At 63.3% G+C, this 16,252-nt stretch overlaps 1 protein-coding gene across 5 annotated transcripts; it reads right to left on the bottom strand.

The window, feature by feature from the left end:
- Positions 1–691: 691 nt before the first annotated feature.
- Positions 692–15,230, bottom strand: RHOBTB2 (Rho related BTB domain containing 2). Of its 5 annotated transcripts, none has more exons than XM_038160321.1 (11): positions 15,150–15,230; positions 11,812–11,889; positions 5,378–5,579; positions 5,098–5,201; positions 4,827–5,012; positions 3,716–4,740; positions 2,758–2,876; positions 2,536–2,686; positions 2,364–2,452; positions 1,734–1,839; positions 692–1,654 (listed from the first exon to the last, which is right to left on the bottom strand). In XM_038160321.1, exons 2-11 carry the CDS (start codon positions 11,868–11,870, stop codon positions 1,416–1,418), a joined length of 2,280 nt encoding a protein of 759 aa, XP_038016249.1. In that variant the 5' UTR covers positions 11,871–11,889; positions 15,150–15,230; the 3' UTR covers positions 692–1,415. The 5 variants fall into 5 exon arrangements, with proteins under 5 accessions (XP_038016249.1, XP_038016247.1, XP_038016248.1 ...); XM_038160319.1 differs by lacking the exon at positions 15,150–15,230 and adding an exon at positions 12,231–12,384; XM_038160320.1 differs by lacking the exons at positions 11,812–11,889; positions 15,150–15,230 and adding an exon at positions 10,365–10,923.
- Between the last annotated feature and the right edge of the window lie 1,022 nt (positions 15,231–16,252).

Below are 16,252 nucleotides of genomic sequence, written 5' to 3'. Positions count from 1 at the left end.
GGCATCCCCTGGGCATCCCAACCGTGCCCAGGGGCCTCTCCTGGGCATCCCCCGGGCATGCAGAGTGGGCAGCGGCTCCTGCAGGGCCAGGCACATGCAGGGCTCAGTGCCAGGGCTCGGGTCCTGGCCGGGGGAAGGCAAACAGGCCTCGGAAGCAGCGGTGGGCGCCCAGACTGTGTGAAAAGCAGAGAAAGTCGTGGTCCTACCTGCTCGCTGGGGCTGCCAAGGGACAGGACACAGAGGGTGAGGAGCCACCTCGCTCCTGCATGCCAGGCCCGAGGCTGAGGGCGTGCGTGCACAAGGGGAGGCTCCGGGGTGCTCCACGAGGCCAGCCGGCAAGAGGAGCAGCGTGGGGTGCAGGGGACACCACCGGGAGCACCCCCGGGTGCCCCTCCAGCAGCAGCCTCTGCAGGGATGGGCTCCGAGGAGCTTTCCCTATCCCAGCTGGGGAGGGTGAGGAGGTTTGGGTGCCTCCTGCCCTGCCTGGCCGCCCTGCAGGGACACAGGTGGGACGGGCAGAGTTAGTCCGATGGAAAAGCCACCTCGTGTTGAACCAGGGTTTGGGTCCTGCCAGGCCTCGCTGTCCCTGCCCGTCCCAGGAGTGCTGGCAGGGGGTGATGGCATCACCCCGAGCCTGGCACAAGGATGTGCCTGTCCAGCTGCTCCTCCCACACACACAGGGACCACGCCGGGCTTTTAAAATACCATTTATTACAATGGAGCCTTCCAGGCTAAAATCCCAAGCCAAGGGCTCGGGGTTGGTTTCTGGTGTGGCAGATTGAGGGGAGTGGGGTTTGGGTTTGGGGTTTTTTTTTTGCTTTAAGTTTCTGTCTAAACGAAACTGAAGAGTTCAGAACAGGGAGGAGAGGACTCCGGTCCTCTCCGTGCCCTGAATGAGGACAGACCCCACTTGTAGGGGAAATGCTGCAGTGCCTGGAGGCATTTGGGGACCAGGGTCCCCTGCCCTGTGCCTGACCCTGCTGTGAGTCCAAGGGGGTGGCAGGACCCCCACGGTGGCTCCAGGTGGTGAGATGCCATCAGACACCCAAACCACATCCCAGAGCTTCTGGTTCCAAATCAAAGTGGAAGCTGGATGTGTTTCTTCTTCTTCTTCATCTTCTTCCTCATGCTGATGATGTTCCAAAAAAACAAAACCAATTTCCAACAAAAATTCCACATGAAATGAAACCACAACACAGCCCTCGTGCTCCTGTAAACGTGAGTTTCTCCTGCTGCTCGGGCTCTGCCAGTCCTGCCGCGGGGAGAGCAGGGCCGAGCCCCTCCCCAGCGACCGCCCGTGGCCACCGCCGCCTGCGGGGCCAGTGCCGCTCCACGCCTGGCGCTGGGGCAGGGCATCCCACCCTTCCTCCTCCTCCTCCTCCTCCCCGTCTGGAGCCACGGCAAGGACGGGGCTTTCAAACCACAGCCGAGGAGGAGGAGGAGGAGGAGGAAGAGGAGGCTGTGGCTGCCGACGATGAAGGAGAGGAAGAAGGGGAGGAGGAGGCGTTCCAGAAGAGCCACCGCCTCTTGGGCTGCCGTTTGAGGTGGAGGTAGTCTTCCTTCTCCCGCTCCTTCTTCGCCCGCTGGTAGTGATCCTCCTCCTTCAGGTACCACACCGGCGGCCAGCGGTGCTTCTCGAAGTACTCCTGGTTCTCTGCGGGCACACGGGGTGGGTGAGGGCGGCGCCAGGACCGCAGGGACACCCCCGTCACCTCCCCCTGGCTGCCACTCACCTCCCGACATGGCCTTCATGTCGCGGGGGAACTTGCGGCAGACGTTGTTGTAGTTGGTGCAGATGTGGTGCAGGCACCAGTCGGCGAGCTGGTAGGCGCAGTGGAACTGGGAAAGGAGGGGACACCAGCTCAGGGCCACCAGGAACGGGCCAGCACCAGGGATTCACCTCATTTCTCCATGGACATCCAAGGCCAGACCTGGTTGCCCAGCTCCTGGAGCTGCCAGACCCCTCTGTGTGTCACCTGGAGCACCCCCAGCCCTGCCAGACCCCTCTGTGTGTCACCTCTTGCCCTGCCAGACCCCTCTGTGTGTCACCTGGAGCTCGTCCAGCCCTGCCAGACCCTTTGTGTCACCTCCTGCCCTTCCAGACCCCTCTGTGTGTCATCTGCAGCATGTCCAGCCCTGCCAGACCCCTCTCTGTCACCTCTTGCCCTGCCAGAACCCTCTCTGTGTCACCTCTTGCCCTTCCAGACCCCTGTGTGTCACCTGGAGCACCTCCAGCCCTGCCAGACCCCTCTGTGTCACCTCTTGCCCTGCCAGACCCCTTTGTGTCACCTCCTGCCCTTCCAGACCCCTCTGTGTGTCACCTGCAGCACCCCCAGCCCTGCCAGCACAGGCTCCTGTCCTACCTGAGCCAGCTCCAGGAACACGAGCACGTCCCCATCGATGTCCACCATCATCTGCGCCGCCTCCATCAGGCCGGTGACCGTGTACTGCTCTGCACAGGGGGACACGCGGGCTCAGGGGGTGGCTGGGACAGGGTGACAGTCACCCTGCCGTGCTGCGGCCACCCAGACTCACCTGTGAGAGCCACCAGGTGCGGCAGGCAGAGGCGGTTGGCGAGGATGATGAGCTTCATGTCGTCCAGGTCGGGGCTGGAGCTGAACTGCCCCGTGTACAGGTACTCCAGCACCGCCCGCATGCAGCTCTTGCTGGTGTGAGGAAGTGCCACCTGCCAGACGCACACATGGTCACCTCCGGGCCGTCCCCACCTGTGCCACCCTCCCAGGCAGCTCTCCTCACCTCGTTGGTGGAGCTCTCCACGAAGGGGCCGCCGAACATCGCGGCCATCCAGTCGCAGCTGGAGATGAGCAGGGGCTTGTGGGCACTGATAGCACCGTCATCCAGCACGAAGGTGACATCTGGGGACATGCACAGGGGTGCTGCTGGGACCGGCCCTGGCACCTGGGGCTCAGCCACAAAACACCTCACCCAGGGGAAAGCAGAGGGCAGGGGATGGAGCCTGCCGTATCCTGGATTTTCCCTAAAATATCGCTCATTTTCATCCAGCGTTCCCTGCCAGCTCAGAGGAGCTCGGGGAGGAGCCTCAGCGGTGCTCTGCCTGTTCCAAGGGCTGTTCCCAGGTCACCCCACAACACATCTGCCACATTTGCTGGGAAGCCAATGTCACACCTAAACTCGAGTCCTTGGAGAGCTGGGAAGGAGGCCGGGGATCTCCTGCCTCGCTCTCCGCAGCTTCTCCCAGGGGTAGGCAAGGGCCACCACACGTCTGTCCCTGACACGGACAGCCTGACCACATTAGGAGCCATCTCCATGAAACAAATCCAGCCGGAGGGAGGCTGGGACATTCACGTCCCCCTGGGATGTCACCTCGTGCTGGTGGCTCGTGGTGCTCACTGGAAAGCTGGGGAAATCTTACTAAGGGCACTTGCTCCTCATAAATCAGGATGACCCTGTGAAAATCCGAGCTGGGAGAGAGGGAAGTCGCCTTTGCAGCTCTTCCATAAACAAACAGAGCTGCGGGGCCAGCTGGGGAGCAGGAAACCCTGGGGAAGGCCTTCACACTCACTTTCTCAGGAGAAAAAAAAGCGATACAAATCCCCACAAAGCAAACTGTGACCAAAAACCCCGGGGGAGGCACAGCCACCTGCCCACGCACGGAGCAAAGCCAGGAGCTCCGAGCCCCCACCCACCCAGTGAGCCCCCAAAAAGGACCGGGCTGCTGCTCCCGGAGCCGTACCCGAGAAAGTCCCCTTGGCCAGGCATTCCTTCACCCGGTTGGTCCTCCGGACGTGGAAGGCTTTGGTGATCTCCTGGTTCATGAACGCCTCGTTGTTGAGGATGTTGGCCACCATCATGCGCAGGTCGAACACCTCCAGCAGCTCGGCGATGTGAGCGATGTGCATGAGGTCCCGCTCGTTCTCGTCCAGCTCGCCCGTGTACAGGTACTTCAGCACGGCCCGGAAAGGACCCGGCTGGATGGACGCGTCCATCTTCACCACCACCATCAGCTTGGACTTGTAGGTCAGCGGGTCCTCGGCCATCTCCTCCTGGATGCTGGTGAAGGCCCTGCTCCACGAGGAGAGGTTCCGGCCCCGCCGCAGCCCGCGCTCGCCGTTCTCGTAGCGGTTGCCCCGCAGGATCCCGTCACTGGTGGAGGCTCTAAGGCACGCTTTGCGCTGGCCGGGTCCGGCCTCCTCGGCGCTCTCGCAGATGTCGAAGCTGGCGGCCCTCAGGAGGAAATCCCGCCCGTGGTGCCTCTCCTCCTGGTGCAGCATCCGCTCGGCGGCCGCGGTGACGGCCACCCCGAAGCCGTGCCCCGCGGTGCTCTGCTGGTCCTCCTCGCTCAGGTCCATGAGGAACAGGTCGTAAAACTTGGAGGAGGAGGTGGAGAGGTAGATCTTGTGTGCGTAGATTTTGATCTTCTCTTGCAGCACCAGGATGACGTCCGCGCACAGGGGGTCCTCCAGAAGGTGGGCTGGACGCTCCTCGTTGTTGGAAGGGGGGTCTGGGACGATGATGATGGGAGGAGGGGGCTTGGGGGGCAGGAAGGGGGCTTGGAGCAGGGGCCGCTGCACGTTGCGCAGGTGGGACTTCCAGAACTGCAGGTGGCGGCGGGAGATGAGGGCGGCGCGGATGGCGTTGTCAAAGACGTCCTTGACGCCGAACTGGGCCACCACGCTCGTCTCGTAATAAGGGATCCCCAGCTCCTTGGCGACCTCCCTGCCTTTCTCCGGGGGAAGGATCTCGTTAGGTTTAATTGGCCTGAAATAGACAGGAGATAATTAATGAAGAGAGCTCTTGAGATAAGGAGGGCAGGCAGGGACGTCTCCAGGGCACGAGGGTCCCACCTGGCCAGGGGTCGCCGTGCCCGGTTGACGGCCTCCAGGTCGGCGTAGCGCAGGTCGAGCTGGCAGCCCACCAGGATGACGGGGGCGCGGGGGCAGAAGTGTTTGATCTCCGGGTACCACATGGTCTTCACATGGTGCAGGGAGTTGGGGTTGGCGATGGAGAAGCACAAAACCACAACGTCGGACCTGTGAGGGGACAAGGGAGTGGTCAAGCTCCGGTTTGGGGCCCCCCTCCCTGCCTGGGGTAGCGCCGGGCTCCGCCTCTCCCTACCTGCCGTAGGCAAAGCGCCTGTCCTTGTGGTGGTCACCAAAGGTGTCCCAGAGGCGCAAGGACACGCTGACATCATCTACCACATCCCGGGAGCGCTCCAGCACCTGCGGGAACAGAAACCATCCAGCTCCTCAGTCCCTGAGGCTCACAACCACAACAGCAGGGCCGTCCCCACCGCGGGGAGTCAGTCACAACCCGCTGCGAGCAGGACACGGCTCCACCTCCTCGGGATTCCCACGGGGTGTCCACGAGCCCCCCCAGCACCCTCGGCAGCCCTCACCTCCTGGCAGACGCGGTACTGGTCGATGGCCCACACCGTGGGCACGTGGGTGGCGAGGAGCTGGTACTGGGTCAAGGTGGCGTTGCAGGCACGGGCACAGATGAGCCGGGTCTTGCCCACCGCGTTGTCCCCGACCACGACGCACTTGATGGTTTCTACGTTTGGCCTCTCATAATCCATGTCAGAATCCATTAATTGGGACCTGTGGGGGGAACGAGGGCTCGGCAAACGCAGCCAGGGGGTGTCTCCAGGGCACCACAGGGGCACGGAGCAGGAGGATGCTGACACTCCCTGGCAGCCCGAGGAAGCTGCAGCAGCTGCCCAGCCCTTCCCAGCTCGCTGTGCCCGCCAGTCCCCTTTAAAATTTCATGTTCTGGTGGCAGTGTAGCTGCTGTGCCACGTCAGACACATGGCCTGCGTTGGATTGCGCCCTCCTCCCTCCCGGCTCTCCGGCTCATGCTTGTTCATGTGAGATGAGGTTTTTTTTTTTTTCCCTCTGCCTTCCTCCTCTTCCTTTTCTCCATCTCCAGCGTTTGCAAGAGAAGCTTCCAGAGCCGCCTGAGCGAGTGCACACACGGGCACTGCCCGGCTCCGCTGTCGGGCAGGGGACACCGACCTGGCCCCCTTTTCCCACCCCATTCCCAAGGGGATAGTTGCTCCCAGCTAAGAGCAGCAAGAAGAAACTCCTTAGGTTTCCCAGAGGCTCAGAAGCCACAGGGATTGGGAGAGCTCCCAGGAGCTCTCCTGAGAGAGAGCTGGTGCTGTGGGTGCTGCAAAGCTGATGAGCAGCACCCAGGTGTGCCCAGGTGTGTCACCCATTCCCTGCTCAAAGCCAGAGCCTAAATCAGCCAGAATTAACTCATCACAGCGTGAACCCGAGGGTTTATGTGGTTTCCAGGGGGAAAAGCACAGAGGGATTGAGAGATAGCAAAAAGGACAAAAAACCCCACATCTCAATTTCTCTGAGTTTTCCAAGGCTACGGATCTCTTCCCCCTTGGGATAACAAGGACAAAAACCCCCACATCCCAATTTCTCTGAACTTCCCAAGGCTATGGATCTCTTCCCCCTTGGGATAACAAGAAGGACAAAAACCCCCACATCTCAATTTCTCTGAATTTCCCAAGGCTATGGATCTCTTCCCCCTTGGGATAACAAGGACAAAAACCCCCACATCCCAATTTCTCTGAACTTCCCAAGGCCACGGATCTCTTCCCCCTCGTGGCTCCCTCCTGGCAGCGGCCTCCCGAGCTGCTATAATAAACCACCAGCGCAGTGAGCGAAAATACCCGGTAACGATGGCAACCGAGCCCTGCACGTGGGACCACAGCTCCCCAAACCGGCAGCCTGGCAAGGACTTCCCAATGTTAGCGCCTCCCTCCGTGCGCAGGCTCCCTGGGCACACCTGGATCCACGGGGCAGGAGCCACGAGCCCCGTGGCCAGCTGGAGGCAAAGGCAGGTGGCACAAATCCAGGTCACTTCGGGTGCCAGCGCTTCCACGCCGGGCTGGTCCCGAGGCAAAACTTCTCTGAGTAGCTGTCGCCACATTCCACGCCCCCTCCATCCTTTGGGATGCGGGGAATTCATCCCAAAGGGCACTGCAAACCAGGAGCGGCAGCAGGGCGGGTGGGCTCCTTCCCCATCAGCCCCTCAAAAGCCATTTCCATCCCCCTCTGCTGCCATGCCCTGTGCCCTGCTCCTCCCAGGGATCAGCTCGGCTCTGGAGGACCGGAGATCTCCCGGCTGGGGGGTGGGAGCTCGGGGAGCTTTGCTGTGGTTATTTTTAGGCCCAGCCGTGCTCCCGAGTCAGCCGAGCCCATCGGGATGGAGGGGGAAGGCACAGCAATGACAACCGCAGTTGGCACTTGGGATGTTTGTCCCTCGTGGGGAGCTCAGCCCACCCCCGGCCGAGCCAGCTCGGAAAGTCTGGTGCCTCATGGGAATTAAGGGCTAAATCCTGGTGGGATCAGTGCCTGCCATGAGGAGGGGAAGAGGGGGACAGCAGCAGGGGTAAAAGGGGTTCTCCCTCATTGGGGAGCTCTGTTGGCCACACGGTGGGGGGGTCACAGCCCCTCACACACGACACCACCCCAGGAGGGGCTGAACCTTCTCAAGCCCCCTCCTCACCTTCCCCACCATCACTTTTCTCCAGAGAACAGCTCCAAAATCCACCGCAGAGTAAAAATAACCCGAGATGGCGAGAGATTGGAGTTCCCCCAAAGGAAAAGCTCTTCCCAGAGGAGCAGGGCTGCTCCAGCCCGCAGCCCCCCAGCCCTGCTCTCCCTGCCCGCCGCAGCCCCCCACCCAAACCGCGGGCACCCAATTCACACCCACACCCCCCCCCCAAGGAGAACCCCAAAATTGCTCCTTCCAGGCGCCCAGCCCGCGGTTGCCAAGGCAACTGCACCATCACCCCGGGAGCCGTCGCTTAGCAACTCCCAGGCTCCAAATCCTCCATCCCGCGCCTCGCCAGGGGAGGAGAACCCCCAAACCGGGGCGAAACCGCCCCGAAACGGCGGCGATGCCCACAAATAACGGGGCGCTCGGGGCAGGCGCGGGGTGCGGCAGGGCCGGGGCCCGGGCGGCCCCGCGGAAGGGCCGGGGCTGGGGAGGCCGCGGCGGGAGGCGGTGCGGGAGAAACGGGGCCCCGAGCGGGGCTGCAGCACGGCCGGGCCCGGGGGATGCGGCGGGCGGGGGGCACCGGGATCGGGGGCGCGGGGCATCGCAGAGGGCACGGGGAGCACCGGGAGCATCGCAAAGGGCACGGGGGGCACCGGGAGAAGGCGCGGGATTCGGGGAGGGAGCGGGGAGCAGCCGGCTCGGGGGTGCGGGGAATTGCGAGGTGTCTCGGGGGTGCTCGGAGCATCCGGCTCGGGGGTGCGGGCATCGCAGAGGGGTCGGGAACACCGGGAGAGGGTGCGGACACGGCGAGGGGGCTCGGGAGGATCCGGAGCGGGTGCGGGCATCGCCAGGGGTCTCAGGGGTGTTCCAAGCAGCCGAACCGGGGCTTTGGGGCATTGCAAAGCGGACGGGAAGCACCGGGAGAGGGTGCAGGGCACGGAGAGGAGGTCGGGGAGGACCCAGGCCAGGCGTGCGGGACGTCACGAGGAGGTTGGGGGTGCTCGCAGCACCCAGATCGGGGGTGCGGGACATCGCAAGGAGACCGGGGAGGACCTAGGCCGGGGACGTGGGGCACCGCGGGGAGGCTCAGGAGAGCTCGGAGCAGCCGGATCGGGGCTGCGGGGCGTCGCGAGGCGGACGGGAAGCACCGGGAGGGGGTGCGGGACACGGCGAGGGGACTGGAGAGCACCGGGAGCCGGCGTGGGGCACGGGGAGGCGGCGAGGGGGGCCAGAGCCACCCGGATCGGGGCTGCGGGGCACGGCGGAGGGGCCGGGCCCTCGCTGTCCCCTGTCCGGGAGCCGGGCCGGGCCGGGCGGCGGGGCAGGATGCGCGGAGGCGGAGCGGGACGCGGGGCGGAAGCGCGGGGGGGTCCCCCGGTACTTACACCAACACAGACGAAGCGGCGGCTCCCAGGGGCCGGGGCCGGGCTCGCCCCTCCGGACATGGCCACGGCGCAGCTTGCGCGGCTCGGCTGGGCACGGCTGGGCGCCGCGCTGCGCGGCTCAGGGCCGGGGCCGCGGGGGCCCATGGCGGCTCCTCGGCCGCCCCGCTCTCCGCATCCGCGGCCCGCTGCGCTGCGCGGAGCCCTGCGCGGATCGCGGCCCTGCGCGCTGCGCCCAGCGGTGCGCGCTGCCCTGCGCGCTGCAGTCGCGGCCGCCCCGCCTTTCATTCACAAAAAACAAGCGGCCCCGGCCGAGCCCCGCCCCGGCCCCCCCCGCTGCCGCGCATTGGCTCCCAGAGACGCGGGGGGGCTCCCGGGGGGGTACGGGCGCGTCCCGCCGCCCCTGGGGACCCTCGGCAGGGCCCTTGCAGGAGGCTCCGTTGCGGCCCCGAGTCCTGCCGTGGGATCCCCATCCTGCCCCTGAATCCCGCCCCTGCTTTGTCATGCCCCCTAAATCCGCCTTGAGACCCCATAATGCCCTCTCACCCTCCCTTGCAGGGGGCTCCGTCAATTCTGCCTTCGGACCCCCTCGTGTCCCATCGTGTCCCTAATTCTCCCTTGCAGGGGACTCCTCTGTTCCCCTGAATCCTGCCTTCCATGTGACCCCATCCTGCCCCTAAATCTCCCTCTCAGGGGGCTCTGTTGTGCCCCCAGTTCTGCCTTGGGACCCCCATCCTGGCCCCCAACCCCTCATTCCATGGATCCCTATTCCCCTTCTGCATGAGACCCCCACCCTGCCCCCGCTCCTCCACCCTGCCCTCCATCCTCTGTGACATCCATGGGGGGGGATGACACCCTCACCCCCCCTAAATCTCACCTCCATCCTTCTTCTGCATCCCATCCCACCCCCCGTGCCCCCCAGTCCGTATCTGGGGCAGGGGTGCACCCTCTCCTGCATCCCTCTGGGACCTTTCCCTCTCCCCAGATTTCAGGGAGGTGCCAGCTCCCAGCTGGGCCATGTGTGGTGCTGCCGGTGGAGGAGACCCCTCACAAACCCCACAGCCCCCCCGGAACACCCCCAAACCCTCGCAGGGCTTCTCGCGGGGGGGAGCGAAGCTGCTCCATCCCTCCGTGCCCTCCGAGCGCAGGCCACAGCAATCCTGCCCTTTTACCCTTCTCTACGGGGCTTATTGCAGTCCCCTCCTCACCCCCAGGGCAGCTCCCCGAAATCTGAACCCTCGGGGCACAAAAAAATCTCCGAGTCATCTTTGCAGGGCGGCTGCCGGGAAGGCGGCGGGCAGCGCTCTGCTCTGACCCCGAATATCCGCGTCATGTGATCCTCGCCATCCATCCCTTCCCGAGGCCTTCAGCCGCCCTCCCTGCCCGGCCCGATCCCTGATCCCGGAGCGGGCCCGGCTCGGGGCTGGCAGCGCCGCAGCGAGCCAAGCACAGCCCCCCCAGCCCCGCCGCCGGCCCCCGCCTCACCGAACTCGCAGCACGGGGATCTGTCTCTCCATAGCAGAAGGAGATGGAGCCGCTACTTTGGGGAGGGGAAAGCCCTTTGGGGTTTCGAGCCGGCGAGAGGCGGCTCCCGGCGCTGCCTCGGTGCCCGCGCCGGGACCGGGAGGCGGCGGCGGAGCTCTGGAATCGCTGCCCCGGGAGCCGCGAGCAGCCGAGCCGCAGAGCCTGGAGCTTTCTGCTTCTCGGAGTGGGTCACGGGGAAGGAACACGTAAAGCTTGTTTGCCAGCCGCATGATTTGGCTTATTTGCTCTCTTCTAGCAGGTGCTTAATTATGGCAGAAAGGGTTCCCGGCAGCTTTCCGGGCAGCCAAATTCCCGCCTGCCCCTCTCGCAGCCAGGCAAAACAAAAGCACGATTGTCACCCGCAGGCGGAACGCTCCGGCTGCGGAGCTCGCACGGGCCTCCTTCCCGGGAGAAAAGGTTTCCCGGGAGGAGAGAGCCGGCAGATGGAGGCACCGAGGCGGGCACGGCCCGGGGAAAGGGGTCGGGAGCAGCTGTGCAGCACGTGGGTGCCGCTCACAGCCCCTCTCCTCCGAGGGAGGAGGACAACAAGCCCCAGCTGACTGTTCCCCAGCGAGCCCACGCTGTGGCATGGCTTGGCATGGCATGGCACAGTGTGGCACAGCTGCCCAGTGCCATCCCCCTCCCTCGGAGCCGCGATCCCCAGCAGGGCTGGGATTAAAAGGCCTTTTGCTTCCCACTCCCATCTCTCCAATTTAAGCCTCTTGAACCTGTCCCCAAGGAATTCCATCTGTCCAGCTCAATGATCCTGACTCCACACCCAAGGCTGAGCTCTGGGGGTCACACCAAGCCCCCTTTTCACCCCACAGCATCCTCCCTCCTCCTCCTCCCCAGCCAGGAATGAAGAAGCCCTCAGGATATCCAAGATATGAGTGGACGTTGCTCCAGCCCCAGTAAAATTTATCATGCTCCACTTTAAAGCCAAGGGCATTTCCACCCCTCCCAGGTGCTGCCAGGACCCTGCCCAGCCTCGCTGGGGACAGGACTCAGCAACCCAAACCCAAACCCAATTTTCCTTATGCTCCTTGGATGCTCTGCAACCGCTCCAGCTTTCCTGGCTCTGCTCCCCACCCTGCCCCCCAAATCCAGCATCGTTCACCTTGCAAGGGGCTGGAAGGCTGGCACAGCCCAAGGCAATTCATCCCTCAGTGAACAGAGCGGATTTAGGACAGGGCGACACCCCAAAAACCCTGGACCACACATTCCCAAAGCCCCCAGCGCCAGGACCCTGCCTTTGCCTTTTCTCTGACGTTTTCCACCTCATCCACGGGGAACGGAGGCGTTGCTGTGGCGTGGGTGGGATGGGAGCAAAGAGCAAAGTCCCCGGAGAAGGTGACCGGAGGAAAAGTGCCAGGAGCAGGGGCGGGAGGAGGCAGCGGGAGATACTCACAGGCTGTGAGCCATGGCTGTCATCTTCCCGGCAGGGCTGCCCTTCCCCGGGCTTTCCATCGCTTTCTCTTGGCAGGCTCTGCAAGGAGAGGGCACCGGGATCTGTGAGACCACCCCAAACACGGATTCACATCCTAAAGCCACCCCCTCCCCACTCCGGGGTGTCACCTGCCCACTCTGGAGACACAAAGGTTTTGGGAAGGCGAGTTCTGGGCTGGCCAAGCAGCGTCCTGGTGTGGGGACACCCCCGTTGTCCCCATGTCTCGCTGCCAGCTCTGCCCTCCTCCTGCCACCCTACAAATCAGCCAAAACATGGAACACGCACAGACCTGTCCCCTGCTCTGGAGGTTCCACGGTGACAACCTCCCCTCGGCGCCAGCGAGGCTCTCCCAGCTCCCACCCCCTCTCCAAGCACCTCACCCTTGGCCTAGGAGCCTTCCCTGTGCATCGGAGCTCCCCGGGCAGTGCCTGGCTCCTGGGGTGGCCAGCGGGCCACCGAGTCCCCTGGCATGGTGGCTTTGGCCAAGGCTCTGGAGCGAGGCAGGGCAAGGGGCTGTCCCTCCTTCCCCGTCACTGCTCCTGCTCACGTCACGAGCAGAGTCCAGCCGGGGATTTGCTCCTGGCACAGCCAGCAGAGCGCTGGCTCCTGGCAGGGAGGGGTTCCAGGCACCCACCACGGTGCTGGATCCACCCATGGATTCACCAGGAGGAGCAGCAAGGGTCATCCCTCCATTGTGCTCCTCTAGAATCCCAAATGCTGCGGCTTTGCTTCCTGGAGGAGGCTACAAGGGGTCTCCTTGCTCGGGAGAGCTGCTCCAAGCACCCCATGGGCCCCCAGGCCCATCAGCAGCCAGGGAGGGGGGTGGCAGCCCCGAAAAAATGGCATTTACAGGCTCAGTGTCCAACTGGAGCCGGGAGAAATCTTCAACCAGACCTTTGCAAAAATGGCAGAACCCAACCTTGACGGGGGAGCAGTGGGGACAAAAGGACACATCGGGATGTGCCACCACAGTGGCGGGGAGCAGAGCCTGGGAAACAGCTGATTCCAGAAGGAAAGGTCTAAAACAAGCAAAAAAGAACATTTTTGCACCTTCTATCCCCTGCCCTGCCAAAGCAGCAGGGCTGTCTGAGAGCCAGGAGTTTGGGGGGCTCTGGAAATTCCCTGCAGGCAGGAATTCTCTGCCCCAGCCCTGTCCCATGTCCCAGCCCTGGAATCAGCCACCTGACACCGCCCGGGTGACAGCTCACCCTGCCATCGATAGGGCTGCAGAACTCCAGGGAGTCATCACTCAGCTTATAAATATTTAAACGCAGAAGGAGCCGCGTGCTCCTGCGAAACGCGACTCCTTACACAAGCCCAGATCCCTTCGCCCCAGCGCTGAGCTGATCAACATTTGGGGCTCTCCAGACGGATCTTTTGCAGCTCGAAACCAGGTCAGGGCGAAACTCAAGGTCTCGATCCCCCCGTGCAGGGTCTCTGCACCCTCCAGCTGGGATCTGCTGTATTTACCACCCCGAGGGGTGCAGAAGGAGCTGCTGGGGTGCAATCACAGCCGAGGCTGCGCTTCCAGCTGCCTGTTCCCCACAGCCCAGGCAGGTTTTGGGGGGCACGGGCAGCCCCACACCCGGGGAGAGGCTGCAGCTGCAGCCCGCAGCACTGACAGGCTCCGCGGCTGCTCCAGGCAGGATTCACAGTTTCATCCAGCATTAAGAGCTGCTGACGCCTCGTGAAAAAACTGTGAAAAGCTTCTATTTTGGGGAAAGTTCCTCTTAGAACGGTGCATCCTGCGGCTTCTCTGTTTCCCTTTTCCTCCTGGTTTCTCTTGCTACGGAGAGCAGTGCAGAAAATAGGCGGATAATGTTGCCAACCAGCCTGGGCTCTTGGTCAGGAAAGGAAAATAACCCTCCAAGCCACCCCCAGCCGAGGAATTCATCCTCATGCCGCACCTGGGTGGGAGCCTGGGGCGAGGAGGGAGAAAATGGGACCCTCCTAGGACTTGTTCTGGGCACGAGGGTGGCGGGGCTTGGTGAGGTGTTGGCTATTTCCTGATGAGGAGGAAATGCTGGTTTTGCTTGGTTTAGACCTTTCCCTCTGGTGTCAGATCTTTCCTGGACTCTGCTCTCAGCCGGCGTGGTGGCACCCACCGTGCCATCGTCTGCCGCTATTCCCCCATTAAAAAATAAAAGGGATTAAAACATCAAAGAGCCAGGAGTCTGTCTCCAAGCAACTGTCTCCAAGTAGGGATGGAGAGCAGAGGAGAAGCTGTGTGGGGAGAAAACTTCTGGAGATCCCAGCGGGGAGAGGGAGGGAACAGCAGGAAAAGAGGGACATGGGGGTGACAGCCCTGGGAGCAGGCAGGAGCCCCAGGGCAGGAGGATTTCCCTCTTTCCTCACCCAAGCCCTGGCTTGTGAAACAGCTCCTGGCTCCCCAAAGGCACTTCCTACCCCAGGGCCGAGGGAGCAGCGCTGCAGGGCACGGGGAGGTGACCCAGCCCTGAGTGGCTGCGTGGCTGTGCTGCTGGAGCCACCAACAGCCCTGAGTGCCTTCACAGCCATGCTGCTGGCCTGCCAGGAGCCACCAACAGCCCTGAGTGCCTTCACAGCCATGCTGCTGGCCTGCCAGGAGCCACCAACAGCCCTGAGTGCCTTCACCACCCTGCTGCTGGCCTACCAGGAGCCACCAAGAGCCCTGAGTGGCTGCGTGGCTGTGCTGCTGACCTGCCAGGAGCCACCAACAGCCCTGAGTGCCTTCACGGCCGAGCTGCTGGCCTGCCAGGAGCCACCAGGAGCCACCAACAGCCCTGTGTGGCTTCATGGCCGTGCTGTTGGCCTGCCAGGAGCTGTCAACAGCTGTGACTGAAACAGGGAGCAGCGCCCGGGGAGAGGCACCGGCTTCATCCGCGGCTTTATCTCCCCTTCCCGTGGGAGAGCACGGCCAAATTCCGTGCTGGAAAACTCTTTGCCTGCACATCTCGGTGTCTCCTCACACGTGGCTCTGCCTGAGCAGCCTCTTCTCTGCCCTGAGGGCCGCCAAGGCACCCCACAGGCCCCACACCCCAATTCTCGACAGCTCCGAGGGGTGGTGAGGGAAGGAGGAGCTGCCCCTGCCGCCGCCCCGGAGGGGCTGCATCGCCCCTGGGCGCTGGGAGAAGCCTTGGGGGCGCTCGGAGCCGCTCCTAGGGCAGCATCCAGCCCTTCTCCAGCACAATTCCCCCATTTCCCAGCTCTCAGAGGCTTTGCATTCCCCTACAAATTGCCAGCGGAGAAACCCTGGCCCCCTCCGTGCCCCCCGGGCGCTCCCCGGGGAAATGGGGGATGATTCTCTCCGGGGAGGTTACCTGAGCGCAGGCCCTGCTCTGTCCCGCGGCTCTTCCTCTCTCCAGCAGCCGCCTTCCCTTTCCAGGTGCACGCTAGCCTGGACAGGCAGCACCCATTTTTATACGCTCGCCCATGTGATCCAAACAAATGCCCTAGGGATGAGTTTTTGCACTGACACAACTCAAGGGGCCGGGACTAAAAACCTGTTGGACCACAATCCCAGCTCAACGGACAGGAATTTTCCACTCGGAGCCGTGCAGGCCGGCTCTGGGTGCGCCGGCACGCGCCGGGGCCCGCGTCTCCCTGCTCCCCTCAAAAAAAATCCCATTTTTTCCCTGCAGTTCCCAAGTCTTTCAGACTCGTTCCTAAACGTTTCCTCTACTACAGCCGGAGAACAGGAACCATGGGATGGTTCCACGGAGGAAGGGATGGATGGGAAGTGTGAAGGAATATGTTTGAGGCACTGATTGCATCTAAATTCTGCAAAGCTTTTCATTTTCCCGTGATCCGTGGGAGAAAACAAACAAACAAACAAACAAACAAACAAACAAACAAACAAACCCCACAGCGCCAGCTAGGGTGAGAAATGGGGAGAAAAGGAATCTGGAAAAGGAAGCTCCCTGCAGCCTTGAGGCCTGGGATTAGCACTTTGCACGGGCTGGGAGGTGATTTTGGAGCTGCCCAGCCTGAGCGTCCTGCTCTGCCGTGCTCCTCGGGGATGCAGGGAGGGAAGGCAGGTCCCGGGCGAGCCCGAGTGACCAGAAATGCCCGGGATGGGAGCTGGGAAAGAGAGGGTGAGCTCTGAAGGGGTGAGTCAATGGGAACCGAGGCACCGGGGAAGCGGCCGCGGGCCACGGAAAGGAGGCACGGGCGTGACTCAGGGGGACCGAGCGGTGACTCCGTGGGAAAGGAGGGAGCGACGGGATAATGGGCAGCCATGGGATAATGGGCAGCCATGGGATAATGGGGCAGGAGGGGCCCCTCGAAGGCGCTCCTCTCGGCTGCTCCGCTCGCAGCGGCGCTGGAGAGCGCTGGCAGCGGGAGCTGGAGCTGCTCCCGGCGGGTTTGATAAGAGCAGGAACGTGCAGCCCGGCACACACGGGGCAGCGCTCGCCTCACCTCC

Source organism: Motacilla alba, chromosome 22 (genome assembly GCF_015832195.1).
Source record: "Motacilla alba alba isolate MOTALB_02 chromosome 22, Motacilla_alba_V1.0_pri, whole genome shotgun sequence".
Lineage (NCBI taxonomy): Eukaryota > Metazoa > Chordata > Aves > Passeriformes > Motacillidae > Motacilla > Motacilla alba.
The sequence above is the reverse complement of the archived record's forward strand: the minus strand, read 5'-3'. Positions and strand labels throughout refer to the sequence as shown.